Source organism: Camelus bactrianus, chromosome 11 (genome assembly GCF_048773025.1).
Source record: "Camelus bactrianus isolate YW-2024 breed Bactrian camel chromosome 11, ASM4877302v1, whole genome shotgun sequence".
Classification (NCBI taxonomy): Eukaryota; Metazoa; Chordata; class Mammalia; order Artiodactyla; family Camelidae; genus Camelus; species Camelus bactrianus.
Window position 1 is genome coordinate 42062055 of NC_133549.1, and position 17307 is coordinate 42079361.

Sequence of the window (17307 nt, forward strand, 5' to 3'; positions counted from 1 at the left end):
TCGCCTTCTGCCCAGGAGACTCCTCCCCATCACCCAGCGGATGGAACAAAAGCAGGCTGGCCTTTTTTAGGTCCTGGAAGCACATTGAAGATCTTGGCTCTTCTCTCATGGAGGTCATGTGCTCAAGACCCTGCCTTGATAGATAATTCTTTCTTAATATAAGATTTTTTCCTGTGGATTAGGGATCTCAATCTCTAATCTGTGCTTGAAAGTTTTAGCGGAGGGCCATCTGTCTCCAGCTTAGGCAGTTTATGGATGTGAACATGTGTTGTACATGTGTTCCATGCGTATTCTAACACAAGCAGCTCCTACTTCAGTTCTCACAGTATTCCCATTGCAGTCCTAAACCAGAGGGGGAGATTTGGGTAAGCAGTGCAGAGAGGGCAGGGGGGCCTATCTGAGGGGCTCTGCACACTGAGGATGGTTTTTAAGATCCCTTTTCCCGTACTCCATGTACACTCCTTAGTTAAGTCTTCCCTAAGCCTTTGTTTCCAAGGTCTGGCTCTCTTGTTAGGTTTTCTTCATCTGCTTGTGCTCAGACATATGGTCATTTTTCTCCGCAAGGCCCCTCGTCACTCATCTGTTGTGTGGTCGTAACCAGCGTGGACTGGCAGGTGGCCCCAGCAGTTCTCTTGCACCACGTGGTGTCCTGGGATGGAGTGTCTGTCCTGTTGGTCTCTCCACATCTTATTTTGTGTCTCGGTAGTTTCTTCACTGTTGATTCTCCCTGCAACGCCGCCCCGCGCCGTCCCCCTCTCCCAGAAAGCTCTTCATGTGTGTTTTCCTCCCTGCAGTCACCAAGGGCTTCGTGTACAGCTCCTTCCTGAGGCCCTACAATGCTCGCCGCAGCCACTCCGACGTCTCTGTCGGCAGCCACTCCTCCACCGAGTCGGAGCTCAGCGGCTGCTCCCCCAGATTCCCGCGGCGGCAGAACAGCGGCGGTACCTTGACCTTCAACCCCGGCAGCATGGCCGTGTCCTTTAGCTCAGGGTCTTGCCAGAAACAGCCTCAAGATGCATCTTCACTGAAGGAATTTGACCCAGGAACTCTGAGCGCATCCTTAAACATGTGTAACTCAGAGAGCAGTCCTTCCATGTGCCCCTCCGACCCAGACTCCCCCTCCCAGCCCCGGCCCTGGGACTCAGCGGACTGTCACCAGCCCGCTCCCACCCTGAGGAGCTCCCGAAACTACAGACATCCAGAAATGGCTGGTCACTCCGTGCCAGGGCGAAATGGTCAGGGTAGAGACCTCGTAAAAGGATGTGCAAGAAAGGCCCCGCCTCTGGAGGACAGTAACGGAGAGCCAGAAAGCAGCGAGGCAGAAGGCAACCAGGTGAGTGCTGCCGGTTAGGGTGCCGAGCAGGTGGCAGAAGGCACTCTGTGGGTGCAGGTCGTGCCGCCCAGGAGCAGGCGGTCAGAGGCTTGCCCGGGCCTGGGGGGAACCTGGAGCTGGGCTTCCAGACAGTCCTGGGAGGCACACGCAGAATCTCACTGCTGTACGAGTGAGCACCCCTTCTGGGCACCTTCCACTGTTGACCTCACAGCCGGTGCCCGGCCCGTCGGCTGTGGCGCGGGGGCATTTTCAAGGCCTTAACTGTGAAGCTCTTTCCGCTCTTGCACTGCACCGATTCTTCTGTTGCATAAAGTCTGCTGTTTAACCTTCTACTTATTATTTTATTCAGGTCACTATATGTTTATTTCTAAAATTCAGAAATAAAATTCTAGCTGTTTTCAGCTTTTCCTATTCTTTTTATAATGGCCTGTTTGTGTCTTTCTATCTTAAACATTTTAAACCTACATATTTTAAGGCCACTTTCACATCCACAGCTGCGGAATCCCTGGGCCCACTCCCGTTGTCTTTGCTCACTTACGGCAGTGAGTCTCCAGGTGTGACTGTGAGCTCACCTCCTGTGTGGGGTTGCCTTTATTGAGAGACTTGATTGTGTCCTGGGCCATGGAGGCATTTCCCTCTGCCAAGCTTTGGGTTCCCAGAGACCGGTTTTCATGGTAGTTTCTCAGCTCAGACTCCCCTCAGTCCTGCAGGCGAGCATAGTGCATGCCTGGTTCTCTCAGGTAACTCTTACTACCCACAGCCCAGGACGCACGTCCCAGCTCTGGACCCTCCAGCGGGCAGTTTTTCCAGACACCTTTAAGGGGCAAGGAGCCCAGGTCTAGCCTCATCAGCTCCAGTCCCTGAGCAGGTTTTAAACCCCCAGCCCTCGGCTGTGTATTCATCCCCATGCCTCTCTGGGCCTCATGGCTGCTTCTGATCACTGAATACCACCTTCACTTTGCATGACAGCTTTGCTGTGGGCACCTAGAGATCATCCTTTCTTGCTTTGAGGTTAGTTGTTTTTTTGATTTTGTTTGTAAGCTTTGTAAATTCAGAGTTTCTATGTTTGGGGTATGGAAGGGCATCCTCATGTCTCATCCATCTTCCATACTGACTGAAGATTTCTCCTTCTACTCTTTAAGGCAACTCTGAAAGAGTAAAAATGAATTTTGGTTTTCTTTGAATCTGCCCTATTATGGTTGCCAGCAACCATATGTAGCTATTTACATTTAGTTAATTAGACAAAATTAGAAATTAAGTTTTTCATTACACTAGCCATATTTCAAGTGCTCAGTGGCCACGTGTGGCTAGGGGTTGCCTCGTTGGATGGTGCAGATACAGACCATCCCCATCACTGTAGGAGGTTCTGTCAAACAGCCCTGCTCTAAGCAGTTTTCTATTTCCTAACTTTCTCTCCCTCACACAGGTCTATTTTGCTGTCTATACCTTCAAGGCAAGGAACCCAAATGAGCTGAGTGTGTCAGCCAATCAGAGACTCAAGATTCTGGAGTTTAAAGATGTCACAGGAAATACAGAATGGTGGTTAGCCGAAGTTAATGGGAAGAAGGGCTATGTCCCATCCAATTATATTCGCAAGACTGAGTACACCTGAACTTGTTCTGCCTCCCACTCAACCTTGCTGCCTTCGCTTGCATCTGCAGAAGGGTTCTGGTGTCCACCAAGAGGGCACCTGCTCCGGAGACACAGGCCCTGCCTGCATTGCTTAGCCACGGCACTGTTGGACACAAGATGAGTCTTGTTCTCCTTGATTGGGTTGTCAACCTTGATGCTCGCTAGAATTTCTAGAATTTGAAATGGACCCTGGGGCTTGCGAGTGATTCAGTGACCGTGAAAGAAGAGGCAAGTCCTGGGGTCAGCCTTTGGAAATGAGATGTTTCCAGTCGGAAGACCAGCGTCCCGTGTTTGCCCGAGGCTGCGCTCTAGCATTAGGAGATGCTGGCGTCGGTTGTACCACACTGAGTTGGGGTGGCTCCATACTCCATGACCAACTATCCAGAAACCAACTCAGATGAAGAGAATTCTCTGAGAGCCCTTTTAGGCTGTGCCTCCACATGTGGCAAGGAGTTAGTTGAGATTGTACCACATCTGGTGTTTCAAAAATCCCAGTGTCTGGGACACATTCACACACACTAGAGACTTTCTGAAAGTCTCTAAAAAACTACCATCTGTAATCTTTTTCTTGTTTATTTCACTGAATTTCCAGATTGTTTATGCAAAATTCAGCTGCTTTCTTTCTCTGAAAATAGAACCTTGAACCTTCATCTGAAAGGTTGTCTTCCCATTAGGTGCTGTCATGACAGACATCTCCACTTTATACAGTCCGTGCGTGACAATGTCTCCTGCCCTCCGCTGCTTCTCCTGCAGCCCAGTAACTGATAGATTTTCCTAGAACAGGATCAGAGCTCCTGCCATTCCATTAAAAGGATTCCTCCTGCAGTGGACTGAAGCCAGTCCAGCCTGGTGGGAGACTGGGTGCCTCTCCTTCATCCAAGCACACTACTGTCCGCAGATGCAGAAAACAAAACACGTGTGTCTTATTTGACTAGGATAAGCAGTCCCAGAAGTAGCTTGTCCTAGGCTTGGAAATATGCATTTTCTTTTTCACCAGCCCCCATGCTTCCGAGACCCTGGTCTACGCCAGACAGATTCTAAAGTGCCTGATTGAACCTCCCTCCACCTCAAGAAGATGTTTGCTAATCCTCACGCTCAGACTCTCCGCCTAAAGTTGCTATTTGAGCAGAGCTCTTATTCTTAAGGTTTTCCCTGGATGGGAAGCCTACTTTGGAGCAGAAAGCCGCGAATTTTGTTTTTTAAGAACGGGAATTAAGAACAGCCTTACAGCCCTTGCTCCTCCAAATGCACCTTTGCCTTAAAGTCCTGATGAAATTGGAGACAGCTGTGGACTCCTTGGCCCCCTTAGTCTGATGGTCGGTCAGAAGGCAGCAATGCAAGTCTCTTGTGAATAGTGTTTATATCTAGAGATGTTTATATTTAAGTAGTTATTTTATAAATAAAAGCATTTCTAAGGGCCCTGAGTATGTTTTCTTGATTTCCCTCCATGTTTAGCCTGAACCCCCTTCTCTGGTTTCTGGAGGTACCTTCTTGACAATTCAGGGATGCTCAGATTCCAGGAGATCAGAGTGGTTAACTGAAAAAATTCAGTTTCAGAATTCACTTTGTCAAATACGATTTCAGCAGAATCACTGCGTACTCAAAATATGCCCGTGCTGCAGACCTCTTCATTTTAAGCCATTTCCTACGATAAAATCCTAGCAGAACAGAAGAGCTGGAAACTCTAAGAGGTAAGTATTTTCTTTCCAGTACAGATGTGGAAACTGATGCACTAGTGATGAAGTAGCAAGGCCACACAGCAGCTCACCCAGCTCAGTGTGGGAGGGGGAGGAGCAGCAGGAGCACTGGCGGAGGTGGCACTGAGGACAGTGTGGGGGACAGTGAAGCAAGTGCCTGCTAATATGAAGGAATAGAAAACGTGGGTTAATAGGCAGAATGGGAAAGAAGCTTATAGGCCAGCGAAGCTATTGTTTCATTTTATGAACCAGAATGATGGGGTCCAGTGACATTACTTGCCCAAGTCTGACATCAAGTTTTCGATGGATCCTGAATTTAAACCTGGGCCTCAGGCTCAGTCTTTCCACCTTGTTGTGGAGCCAGACTGTCTGGCTTCAAACACTTAAGAGCTTTGTGACCTTGGCAACTTGCCTAACCCATGCCTTGGCTTCCTCATGTAAAGTAACAGAAAATACTACCATCTGCTTCATGGGGGTGTGGTGAGGAGGGAGTGAGTTCCTACGTGGAGAGTGCTAGAACATTGCCTGGCACACAGCAAACAAATTGGAGCACCTCGAGGTCCGAGGCAAGGGACTTAGATCTGATGAGTCAGCTAATAAGAGACTTCTGCGGGTTCTTGGGTGGATTGCCTGTTTTAGGAAAATTAAATGGTAGCAGAATGATTTGGAGGGAAGCTGGATCAAAGGCCAGGAAATCTAATTAGGAAGAAGATAACTGATTTGGACCTAAGATTGCTTCAGAATGGGAAAGCAGCAACATCCTATGAAGAACAGGAAGTTGAAGAAATGATGGAATCACTGACAAAGGGGAGATCGTTGGGGTGGGAGCAGGTTTATGAGAAAAAGTTTTGTTTTAGACACTCGATCTCTGCTAGGTCTTGCTTCTTCAAGTGTGGGCTTCAGTCCATCTCTAGCACCTGGGAGCTCGCTGGGAATGCAGACCTCATCCCAGGCCTGCTGAGTCAAGGTCCCCAGCTGATTTGTGTGCCTGTTCAATTTGAGAAGCACCTGTACAGGCAATTCTTTTTTTTTTAATAGAACTTTCTACTGTCGGAACTCCTGTTACAAAAACCAAGGAAGGAGGAGGGGTCAGATGTTTCAGACACAAACAGAAGAAAATGTTATTGAAGAAAATTTCCAAATCCTGTTTGCCTGCTTGCTTCCTGTCATGAATTTTCTCCCTTTCCTGCCTGGAAGTAGTCAGTGGTGCTTTCTTTGCAAGTGTCCTTGGAGAACAGGGAGTGGTGGTGGGACCCTGTCCTCATCTGAAACGTGTAGATTTCGGGCCTCCCTCAAGATTATTGTGAGAACAAATAAGATGATCCTACAAACTTCTGTGAACTGTGAGCTCTGAAAGTACATGGTTTTAATAAAGATAGAATTTTGTGTCACCCTATTGTAATTGTGAAGCTGGAACTCTGTGTGCGTTTTGTTTCAGGGTCAGGAATACAGACAGGCTCTAAAAGAACACAGTTATGCTGTGAGTTGTGTTTTCAGTTCTAGAACCTTAGGGCTGAGGACCAGGAAACCTTGAGCATCATATACTTAATTTCTAAATCCTCTCTAGTCACTACACACAACTCAGGATTCCAAACTCTCCCATCTATTAGTACGTCATGTCGAAGTTTTTACCGTTTCACCTGGGCGAGGTGTGGCAGACATTCAGGCCAGAACAGGGATGATCATCTCCAGTCTCTCGTCTGTGCTGCTTCGTTTCACCCAGGCCACTGTGATTAATGTGAGTAATGATCAGCACGAGTGTTTTGCATGTATCAGTAAGGAAGTTTTCCACAACAAATTGCAGACTTTGCAAGCTACATAGGGGTATCTTCCTTAACACCGCTCAGAGGTGACCCTGAAGGAGCAGTGCTTTCCCAGAGGTAAGTAGTGGTGCGGTGGTGGGAGCGAGTACTCTGGTTAGGGCAGCAGCCATGCCTTTGTTCAGGAACACTTTGGGGGAGCAGGCAGGTGGGTGGGATTCAGCAGCAGACCAGGGGGTCTGCAGACTCAGCAGAGCCATGTCACAGGCACTGCCTGTGCACTGCTGTGCCTAGGCATCCCCGGGACTTTGAGAGGAGTCAAGCTCTAATCCTTTCCCATGGCAACTATTCCCCAGGTCCAGGATCAGAGCAGATAAGAGTGAAAGCTTCCAGATCTGTCATGGCCGCCACCTGCCGTCAGAATCACCATGATTCATTTGAACAAAGGACCTTCCAGCAGTCTCTCAGGTGAGATCCAAAGATTACCTCCAAATAGGATTAAGCTGAATAAGATCTTTGCAATTTGGTAGAAGGGGTGACAGCCATGAGCACTGAAACCCACTTACAGCTGGGCTTAAAAGATGACATAATCCTCTACAAACTCATGCTACAGTGGGGTTCAGTGAAGGTCAATGAGTTCTTAAACTGACTTTAGTTGGAGACTATGGGTAGTTTTATCAGAGCTACTTGGGCTTATGGTGTTGTATTAGTTTCCCACTGCTGCTTTAACAAACCAATAATTTAGTAGCCTAAAACAACACATTTATTATCTTATGGTTCTGGGGATCAGAAGTTCAAAATCAATCTCTGGGCTAAAGTCAAGGTCGGTATGGCTGGTTCCTTATGGAGGCTCCAGGGGAGAATCTGTTTCCTTGCCTTTTCCAACTTCTGTAGCTGCCTGTATTCCTTGGCTTGTGGCCCCTTCCTCCATCTTCAAAGCTAGCAGGCTAGCATGTTCAAAGGTCCGTTTCTGTCATCTCATCATCTTCATTCCAACACCCGCCCTCCTGACTCTTAGAAGGATCCTTGTAATTACACTGGGCCCACATGGATAATCTCCCCATCTCAGTAGCCTTAATCAAAATCTACAAAGTCCCTTTTGCCATGTAAGATAAATCCTCAAGGTTTTGAGGATTCAGACATGGACATCTTTAGGGACCATTGTTCTAGCTACCACAGGTAGGGAGCCACAGGACATTTTTGAGGCATTTCTGAGAATGGGAATATGATCCAGTCCAGACCACACTGTTGATTCTGGAGCAGGAATCAGCAAACCTTACCCATAAAAGGCCAGATGGTAAATAGGTATTTCAGGCCATACAGTCTGTCACAACTCCTCAACTCTGCCATTGTAATACAAAGGCAGACATAGATAATGCAGAAACAAATGAACATAGTTGTGTTTCAATAAAACTTTATTTATAAAAACAGCAGGCCAGATTTGGCCCTTATATCATACCCCTAACTCTAGGTCCTGCTAAAACAAAAGGATTCTGTCCAACATTAATGTTGAAGCAAAGTATGCAGGGAAAAATTAGCCATTTTGATAGAGGAAAATGAAAGGCTAGCCAAGGTGGAATTGGTTTACAGATTGGAACTAATAAATGTATCAGCCTCGCAGATATTTCTGGAACTAGGAGGCATCTTTATGATGCCAGAATGTAAACCCTGACAAGCCAGTTCACAGTTTACCTGCTGATGGATGCAAACCTGCAAAGGAGCCAGCAGGCAAGGGTGTTAGTACCAAGTACCAGGAGAGGCATCTGTGCTCGGAGGTGTAACCAGAAGACAACTCAACAGTCTTTACAGATGGACACCACCTTTGTTCCCCAGTGAGGAAGAAGTGGCCATGGGCTTGAGCAGCAAATAAATGTTCCAAAGACTGCTGCTCTGACAGAGCCCATTATCCACAGGACAAGTGGATCTGAAATCAGTGACTGCAGCTATCAGGCAGAATAGCCTGATGGCTGTCATAGTGAGGACCAAGATGACTGTCCATTCAAGAGATTACCAACATGTCAGCCAAGTCCATGACTGTTAAGAGTTGAAGAAAGGAGCTCTATATTAGCCTATTTTTTTTTAATTCAGTGAGAACCAAAGTAGTCCTAAGTAATTTTTCTTCCTAAAATTCTTTTATGCTCATTTTACTTAAAAAGTACTGTATACTCCTTTCCCCCTCTTATCATACTTATCAGATTGACAAAAATGTCTTAAATTGGTATTACCTACTCTATGCATTTAAACACATGCATACCCCCTATTCCTACATTAAACCCTAAGGAAACTCTTACACGAATATCTTAGGAGTTATATACCAGAATGTTCATAGCAGTATTGTTCATAACAGGAAAAAAAGAAAGAAAAGACTTGGAAATAATCCTACTGCTGACCAACATAAAATGGATAACTGTGGTGTATTCACACACCGCTGTACCACAGAGCAGTAAGAGTGAACTGGCCTCCTTACGTGCATCAACGTGGATGAATCCCAACTACAATACTGTATAAAAGAAGCAAGTCATAGAAGAATACTCGCAGGATGAGTCAGGCCACACTGCATGAGTTTAAAAAACAGTTTAAGGATACATACAAAGTGGTAGAATTAAAACGAAAAGCAAAGGAATAATTTATCACAAAATACAGGGTGGTGTTTCTCTCTGGCAGGGTGGGTAGGTAGCAAGGAGGTTTGATCAAAGTGAAATCATCAGGTTTCTGATATAGCTAGTAATCCTCATTTTTTAAAAAAATCTCAAGAGGTGGGGACATGGGTATGCACTAGTGATCCTTCTTTAAAATGTACGTTTTACGCATACTTTTGTATATTTCACAAAAAATAAAATTAAATAAGCAATGATCCTAATAGCCCTTCTCTACCCCGTGGGACTTGCTGTCAGAATGCTGTGCTGCTGTTTGTATTTTCAATGCCAGCTTCTTGGGCCATCGAATAAAAGGGGCCAGGGTTTTTCAGCAGTTCTTCGGGGTTGCCGTACTCCACAATCTTTCCTTGGTCTAGGACCATTACCCTGAAACAAGAAAGCAAAATCTCATATCCTGGCATTTATAAGGAAAACCAGGACTATGTTCATTCATACCAGGCTACTAAGCAGTGAGAATGAATGAACCACAGCTACCTGCATCAGCACAGATCCACATGGAATACTGAACAGAAGACCGGTTTAAGAATATATGCAATCTGAGTCCATTTACATAAGTTTTTTTTTTTTTAAGGATACACATTGTTTAAGGATATACTGGTTAAAAAAGGAGCCTGTTCTCACTAGTTTCAAGATTACTGTTGTTACCCCCATTGTGAATATAATCTCACAGAGTTGGAAGGAACAGAAAGCTCCGCTTACAGGGGGAGCAGCTGAGGCCCCGTTTAGCTGGGAAGGTCTGTGGCTCACTATCTACCACTCGTGTCTTGGCCTCCACCTCCCGTACTTGGTTAAGAGTTACACATAGGTTCCCATTTTACCCTCATGACAAGCCTGTTGGCTTTCATTAGCTTGATGTATAATTTTGGGCAAATTGAGATCTCTTAGCCTCTGTTTCTTCGTCAGTACAATGATGGTGGTTAAACCTTCCACTATAAGGTATCTCACGGCAGGTGCTATTAACGTCAACAAAAGGACTAAGTTGTGTGCCTATGAAGCGCTGTCCCCCCACTCACTTGTCACTGTCCATGATGGTGTGCAGCCTGTGGGCAATGGTGATAGTTGTACAGTGAGAGAACTCATTTTGGATGGTCGTCTGGATGAGCTGATCGGTCTCTATATCCACTGCAGCAGTGGCCTCATCCATGATCAGAATCTTGGATTTCCGAAGCAGAGCCCTGGCCAGGCACAGCAGCTGCCTCTGCCCTATGCTGCAGCCAATGGGAGAAACCAAGCATTAGCCCCTAGGGACCAAGGAATGAGCTGGGATGGGGAGTAGGGGGCAGATTTCTTGTTCCAGATCAGGCTTTCAAAACTCACTCCTGAATTCCCCTTTAGAATGCCTTCGCCTCTTCCACCAGCTGTTCATTGTTGCAGAGAGTAATGTTTTCCAGACTTTCTCAATTACTTGGAAAACCCACCACAGGTTAATTTAGAAATTCATATTAAGTATTCACTCTACTCAGTCAGAATGGGGAGGAGCTAGGAACATGCACTGTGAATAAGCACCCCAGGACATTTTTGTTTAACCAGGTTGGAAAACACTAGCCCAGGAATAGTGCTTTGCATTTGGCTACAATGATATCTCAGTACACCATCAAGTTTCAAAATAAGATGGATGCCACCAAGTTCACTTCAGCAATATCTGGCTTGACACCATTAGTATGGAGTGACAGCACACACGGATGCCCAGTGGCACTTCTTAGTGGCCTTAGCAAATCCATTAGGTATTTTAATGTGTGATTATAGTCTCAAGGCTGATTATTTGTGCGAGGCCTTCTGCCTTGATTAGAGATAGTAGCTATCTAATGAACGTGATGTCTTGGTGTGAGATGCAATGTATGTGGAATTCGAATATGTCTGTAAAATGCAAATAGCTTTAATTTGCTAAAAGCCAATAATGAACGCTGGCCCTCTTACATAAAGAAGCTTTGGGAAGTGATGAGGAAATATTCGGGAATTCGCTAATTGCTCTTTCCTGCTGTGGCCGTTAGGGAACATATCAAACAGGGGTGGCTAGGCTAAAGTTCTATAATTCTCCATAAGAGAATTTCTGCAGGAGATGAGAAGTCACCCAAGATGAACTTCCAGTTCTTCTCTGTAATGTAAGAGCAGAGACGCTGCAAAACTATTTACCTAACTAACTCGTAGCCAGCTCCTGCCTGGCTCGTTCACAGTAACAGGCTGTTGCCGAGGCGTCAACTTGCCTTTCAGCTGCTGGCTCTCTCCCCAAGCTGATTGCTCTCCAAACTCTGATCAGAGAATTTGAAGTTTCAGCACTCCCAAACGAGGTCTGAAATCAAGGCACTGGTAATGCCACGTAAGTGTCTCCCAGCACGGACACGGGTTTTGTTCTTAGAAAGCAGACGGGTCAAGGCCCCTGTATTATCCTGCCTGAGCACCCCACATGGCCCCACACCTGCAGCATTTAATGGCGCACAAGCCGGGTCTTTCCCCATCACGCTGTTAAGTGTGGGGAGGTCACGAGAGTGTCTGCAGTATTTCCCTCTGTAGCTCCAGTGGTGCTCAGTATGTACTTACTTACTGCCTGAATGCCTGAATGGCCTGTTTAATAGTCCTAAAGACCTACTTCGGTCCTGCTAGTTCCTAGGTCTGTTGCTGAGGGAAAACAAACCTGCTGATGTTCTCTACCAAGGCTCACAAGTGATCCCTGGGGCTACCTGCTGAAATCACCCGGGGCCCTGATTCAACCAGTCTAGGGTACAGCCTGGGCACTGGGACATTTTAAGTATCCTGAGTGATTCTATGTGCAGCCTACTTAAGAATCACCCTTCTAGGCAGGGCTTCTCGTGCTATAATGTGCACAGAAATCACCCAGGACTCTTGCTAAAGTGCGGATTCCAAATAGTACGACTAAAGCCCGAGTTCCCAGGTGAAGCCAGAGCAGCTGGTCCATTAATTTGAGTTACCGAGCCCTCCCTCCTTCTCTGAGCTCCAACTGCTAATGGTCCTTGCCCTGCCCATTACTGAAGGCACCCAGGGCTGCAGTGAGACCGCCCCTGAGCCACCAGCTTTGGCTGAGAGCTGACCTTCAGTGTATGGAGGGAAAAAACAGATTGTTGTATAGAAAATGCCAAGTCAACTTGTTAACCGACAGGAAGCGTGAAGTGTTAACGTATGTAGAAACGCTTTGAAAAGTTGAAAAGGGCTGAGTCTTTGTGCTAGTTTATGGTGTTTCAGCATTGCCCAAGGACCCTGCAGACCACACCTCCATCACCCACATGTCCCTTAGATCAGGGCTTCTCAAACTGGGGTGCCTATACAACCCCCTGGGGATCCTTTGGAACGCCCCTGTCCAGTCACTGCCTCAGACCAATGAAATCAGAGTTGCTGGGGCTGGACCAGGCACGGGGATGGTTTCCAGCCTGATGGCAGAGTGCAGCTGAGAACCTCACTACATGGGATCTGTAAGCTCACGTTTGTAGTGTCTTGTAAGGGTTTGTTGACCAACAAAGGTTTTCAAGAGTTTTGAAGCACATTCACATCTATTTTAATCTTCACAGTGGGTTCGTTTTAAGCATTAAGTGGGAATTAGACCTGGGAGTGAAAATTCTTTGATGCCCAGGCACCATGTTGCATGAGTAATGAGAGGAGTGGTCTCGCCTCCTCCACGGCCTGTGGGGGAAGAGGGTTTTGAACGATTACCTCAGGTTGTCACCACCCTCTGTCACTTCGTGGGACAAGCCAAGTTGCAGGCCAGCCACAAAGGATTTGAGGTGAGCCAGCTCCAAGGCCTTCCAAATCTCCTCATCTGAGTAGTTGTTGAAAGGGTCTAGATTCATCCTCAGGCTCCCAGAGAACAGGATGGGATCCTGCAAGTCAAGGGACAAGGGGGGGGGGGGTCACTGGGGCTAATGTTGGAAAAGGAACCAGCAGCTCGTTGTGGCCAAGAAAGTGGCAGGACTGGTCTAAGATGGAACGCTGTTTAGTTGTCAAGCTTCCGCATGGTTTCCCTGCTGGAAGCATCGAGCTAAACATGGGGAGCTAAACACAGCACTGAGAGGAGGCCTTGGTGTTTTTGTGAGATTCATTTATGATTTCCAGATTTGCCTCAGCATCTGTTAAGAAGGTAAGAGGAATGTCCCACACCCTCAAATGAAAACTCACAGTGTGGAGATGGAGGGATGGTAATAATCACAGAACAATCTATTATGCTTTTAAAGAGGCTGGAGAAAGGAGTGTATCAAAAGGCAGCAAACACCAGACGAGCCAAAGCCAGCCCAGAGACCTGCTGCAGCGAGCAGAGCAGGCCAGGTTCTCGTGAGGACCCACACACCCCAGAGCAGTCCTGGTTTGGGAAGGTCCAGAGAAGAAGCTGCAGGGAAGCCTTTCTTGCTGATGCACAAACCTTTCCACTTGCTGGCAAAAACCTGCCGCCAATTCCCTCCCCTCTCTTTTAACCACATCAAATGGGGAGTATAAAGCTTAATGGTTTCAAGCTTCAGTGGCAAAACTGCTAATGCTGATTGCAAAGGTCCTGCCAACTGTGATGGGCTATAGAAATGCTAAATCATCTGCTCTGTTTGACTTCTGTTGTGTTGCTGCCACCTACCGGTTAGATACTGGCAGTCACACAAATGGATTACCAAACAACGCAAAACTTATCTTTTAAGTTCTGGAAGCAACGTGTCTTAGGAAACTGGCTTAGGTAGCCAGCACAGACAGCAGAAATGACACTGCTCTACAAACGTGCATCAAGAAGAAGATGCACATGTTTCCTCCAGAACAAGCTGTGTGTGACTGCAAGTTTTAGAGCTCACCTGGGGGATGATGGTCAGTTTCTCCCGGAGGTCGTGGAGCCCAATGGAAGCAATATCTACTCCATCAATGGTGATCTGGCCATCTGCAGCCTCCAGGATTCTGAAGAGGCTGTTTGTCAGGGATGATTTCCCAGCTCCTGTCCTGCCCACCACACCAATCTGTAAATATAATTCCTCTGCGTGTTGGTCCACCATATAATTCTTGGGGGAAATTAGCCTGGGGCATTCACAATCACAGGTGGGAAAAGGCAGTGATTGGCTACTTCATCTCTAAGATGTTAAATTGATTTTGGTGGGGAAAAAAGTGCCTAGATTTGAGAAAAAGATGTCCCTCCCATCCTAACTCCTAACTCATTGCTTGCTGAGAACTACAGTGACTGTTAGAAGTGGACACAGCAGCAGCTGTCATTGTTATAATTATTCTTCTTGGAAATTATAGATTTTTAAAAATTCTTATTTAGACTTGAGGAAAAGGGCAGGACCAGGCCTGCCATCAGCTGAGAACCAGACCCAGCATCCTCACCCAGAATGATGTAGATATTTTTTGGTCCTACCTACATCAGACCCTAATTCCTCAGAGAACAAGAACACCATAGAGGGATGCAGGACTTTGCAGACCAGGAGAACTGGGCCATTCTCTCTGCAGAGACAACCTCCACACTGCTGTTCCCCCCCAGCTCCTTCCCCAGGCTGGTGCCTCCTGACTTCCCCTCTACACACCGTGGCCCTTAACAGGAAATGAACCCTGTCAGCCATAGTAGAGGTGGCCAACAGGGACACAGGGAAGGGCTGAGCAAGAAAGCCTTTACAGCCCCCGTAAACCTGTTTAATCCTGTGCCAATCTCCTGCCCTCTGGTGGTGGCACTGTGTCCCTACACCTCCTCAGGGCAGAGGAAGTGTCCTGAACCTCCCACTCCCACCTGGTTAATGAAAGCCCAGAGTCCACTGCTCTCCACCTCTGTGTCCACAAGGACTCACATCCAGGCCTTTCTTCAGCTCCACCTACCTTCTCTGCGCTCTTAATTTCACAAGTGATCCCTCTCAGTACCAGATCCAGTTCAGGCCGATACCGTACTTGGTAGTTGCTAAACTGGATCTCCCCTTTGCTGGGCCAGCCTTCTGGAGGCCTCTTATCAGTCACCCAAGGCGCCTGGCAAGGAGACAGGAGGAGAAGTGCTTTACTTGGTGACAACTCGTTCATCAGTCCCCACGGGACTCATGTCACAGAACAGGGTAGCAGTGCCCCAGCCTGTGGACATCTGCATTGAATATACTAAGCTAGACCAGTACTTCCAGAAGGTTCCACATGATTCAATTAAAGAAATCCTATCCCACAAGGTTGTTTCTCTGTGGATCTCCAGAATGAAGCCAGTCCTGCATCCCAGGACCTGACTTCCCCCAAACCATTTCCTACTTTAAATTTCAAGAAGTTACGTCCTCTGAGTTAGAGCAAGGAAGATTTTCAGAGAACCTTTATGACCCCCCCTTGATTATCTCCAAACAAGTGAAGTTGCTTTCTGGAAGCAATCACATTTTTCCCCCTTGTCCCTGGGTTCCTCTGATTCCTCCTTACCTCATTTTCTACTTTTATGTACTCATTTATTCGCTCAACAGCCACAATGTTGGTCTCTATTTCTGACGTCATCCTCACTAGCCAGTTCAGGGTTTGTGTGATCTACAGAAAAACCAGAAGACTAAAGATCATCTCAGGCTCAGAAACCAACTCAACTAGTCAAACCACAAGGTCAATCTAGTGCCGCCTTTGTACCCAGTACTATGCCAGACTCTGCAAGAAAGCAAGGAAGCGTGTAAGTGACAAACTGCACCTCCTTGTGGGAGGAAGTGAGGCCAACGCATGGAATGGCTGGAGGACAATTAAGTGCTCAACTGTGTGGTGCTCACAGGAAACTTGGAGTGGCCTGGGGCCAAAGCTGAGGCTGGTGATTGGTGGGGTGGGACCTGAACTCTCCTGCCTATAAAACTCTTAGTGGGTAGGGGTGGCATTCCACCAACGGGGAAACACAAGGAAAGACACAGGGTAGGAAAAGGCCTTCCAAAAAGCTGCCTCCTGTCTGCTCTCAATTAATTAACAGCAGCTTGGATGAGAACACAACCCTCAGAGTGGGACATCCACATGGACCCTTGTCCTCCTTTATACCAGTAAACCCCAGGGGCCTTCCTGCCACTACAAAGATACATCTAACCACCAGGAAGAGAGTTATCATGATCTGGGCCAGTCTAAAGTCCAGGGAATCAGTGAGTTACTCAGATGCAAGCTTCTCAGATGCAAACTTCTTTCAGGCAAGGCCCGTAGGCCAGGCACATATGCACAGGGAATTTTTGTTGAGCTCATGATGGTTAGAGAGAGGAGAGCGCAGGAGGGTGGGGACTAAGAGTACCACTTTGTGTAGGCTGAACTATATGAATTTGTTGATATTTGAATGTTTTGGTTTGGTTCAATCTAATAGTTGTCCAATTCTTTGTCCCATCTGTCCTAGGATAATAAGCCTAGAGATGGGGAGATTAAAGGGCAATGGCACAAGGAACCCAGTGATTCTGGTGAATGACAGAGTCCTTCTGGGTGTCTGGCTATGATCACCTTGGGTCTTATTAACTCCTACTGAAAACAGCACTATACAGAGCCTGTCGGTAGCAGAAGTTATTTGTTCAAAAGACTTTCTGGCTACTTCTATATTATAAAATAAACTCATCTATTCTCTTTTAACTATAATCAAGCAAACAGGCAAAGAGATAGGAAACTACTAAATTGAATTATATGAAATTGCTTCTTTAACTCCCAAGGGCAACAAAATTTATGTCCATTTTCCCAGGTGGCACTGGTACCCACTTAGAAAGGGTAAGGAGTGTGCCTGTGGGTTACACAATTAGTAAGAGATGGAGCCAGGGTTTGAATCTCAGTCTCCCCTGGTCCCTCTGGATCTAGAAAGGAATCACAAGTCCAGACTCCATGGTACACTCTATAGACTCCATTTAAGAATGATGCACTAATTCAATCAGATTCCCAACCTCAGACTCACATTGAGTGAATTGGACAGAACAAAACCCACAGTGTCCCCATCTAGGGTCTTTCTATAAATAACCATCATCAAGGATGAAAAGAAGACGATCAGGTTCCCAATCAGCTCCAGACGAACTGCAAGCCACCTGCAGGGCAACAGAACCAGAGAAAGAGGTGTCACTAACAGGTGTCCACTTCCTTACCTTACCCAGCAACCTAGGTGTTCACAGAACATTCTTAGAGGGCTCAAGTTGGTAGGGCTGTGTTCTTAGGAGGTGCCTCAATTTGACTATACCATGATTTCCTAAGGCCTCATAAGTTGGGTTTTAGAAAATGAATTACATTACATTTTAAAGATAGTAGAGGAGTTTGCTACACTAAGGGAATCCTATAGTTCAGTGTCTCCCAAACTTGCCAAATGATAAGAATCA

General features: G+C 46.6%; 2 protein-coding genes across 6 annotated transcripts in view; one reads left to right on the forward strand and one right to left on the reverse strand.

Moving 5' to 3' along the window:
• DNMBP (dynamin binding protein) overlaps positions 1-4382 on the forward strand; it is a 92681-nt gene extending 88299 nt beyond the window's left edge. For all 3 annotated transcript variants that reach the window (XM_074373780.1, XM_074373779.1, XM_045507554.2), the window contains 2 exons: positions 795-1333; positions 2760-4382. In XM_074373780.1, coding sequence (XP_074229881.1) covers positions 795-1333; positions 2760-2945 — 725 coding nt within the window. In that variant the 3' untranslated portion in view covers positions 2946-4382. The remainder of the gene's footprint in view (positions 1-794; positions 1334-2759) is intronic.
• Positions 4383-7819: 3437 nt separating this feature from the next.
• The window catches only part of ABCC2 (ATP binding cassette subfamily C member 2), a 59927-nt gene continuing 50439 nt past the window's right edge, over positions 7820-17307 (reverse strand). For all 3 annotated transcript variants that reach the window (XM_074373781.1, XM_010971059.3, XM_010971058.3), the window contains 7 exons: positions 16896-17022; positions 15431-15532; positions 14864-15007; positions 13858-14016; positions 12743-12909; positions 10093-10287; positions 7820-9445 (listed from right to left, as the gene is read on the reverse strand). In XM_074373781.1, the coding sequence (XP_074229882.1) occupies positions 9313-9445; positions 10093-10287; positions 12743-12909; positions 13858-14016; positions 14864-15007; positions 15431-15532; positions 16896-17022 (1027 nt within the window). In that variant the 3' untranslated portion in view covers positions 7820-9312. The remainder of the gene's footprint in view (positions 9446-10092; positions 10288-12742; positions 12910-13857; positions 14017-14863; positions 15008-15430; positions 15533-16895; positions 17023-17307) is intronic.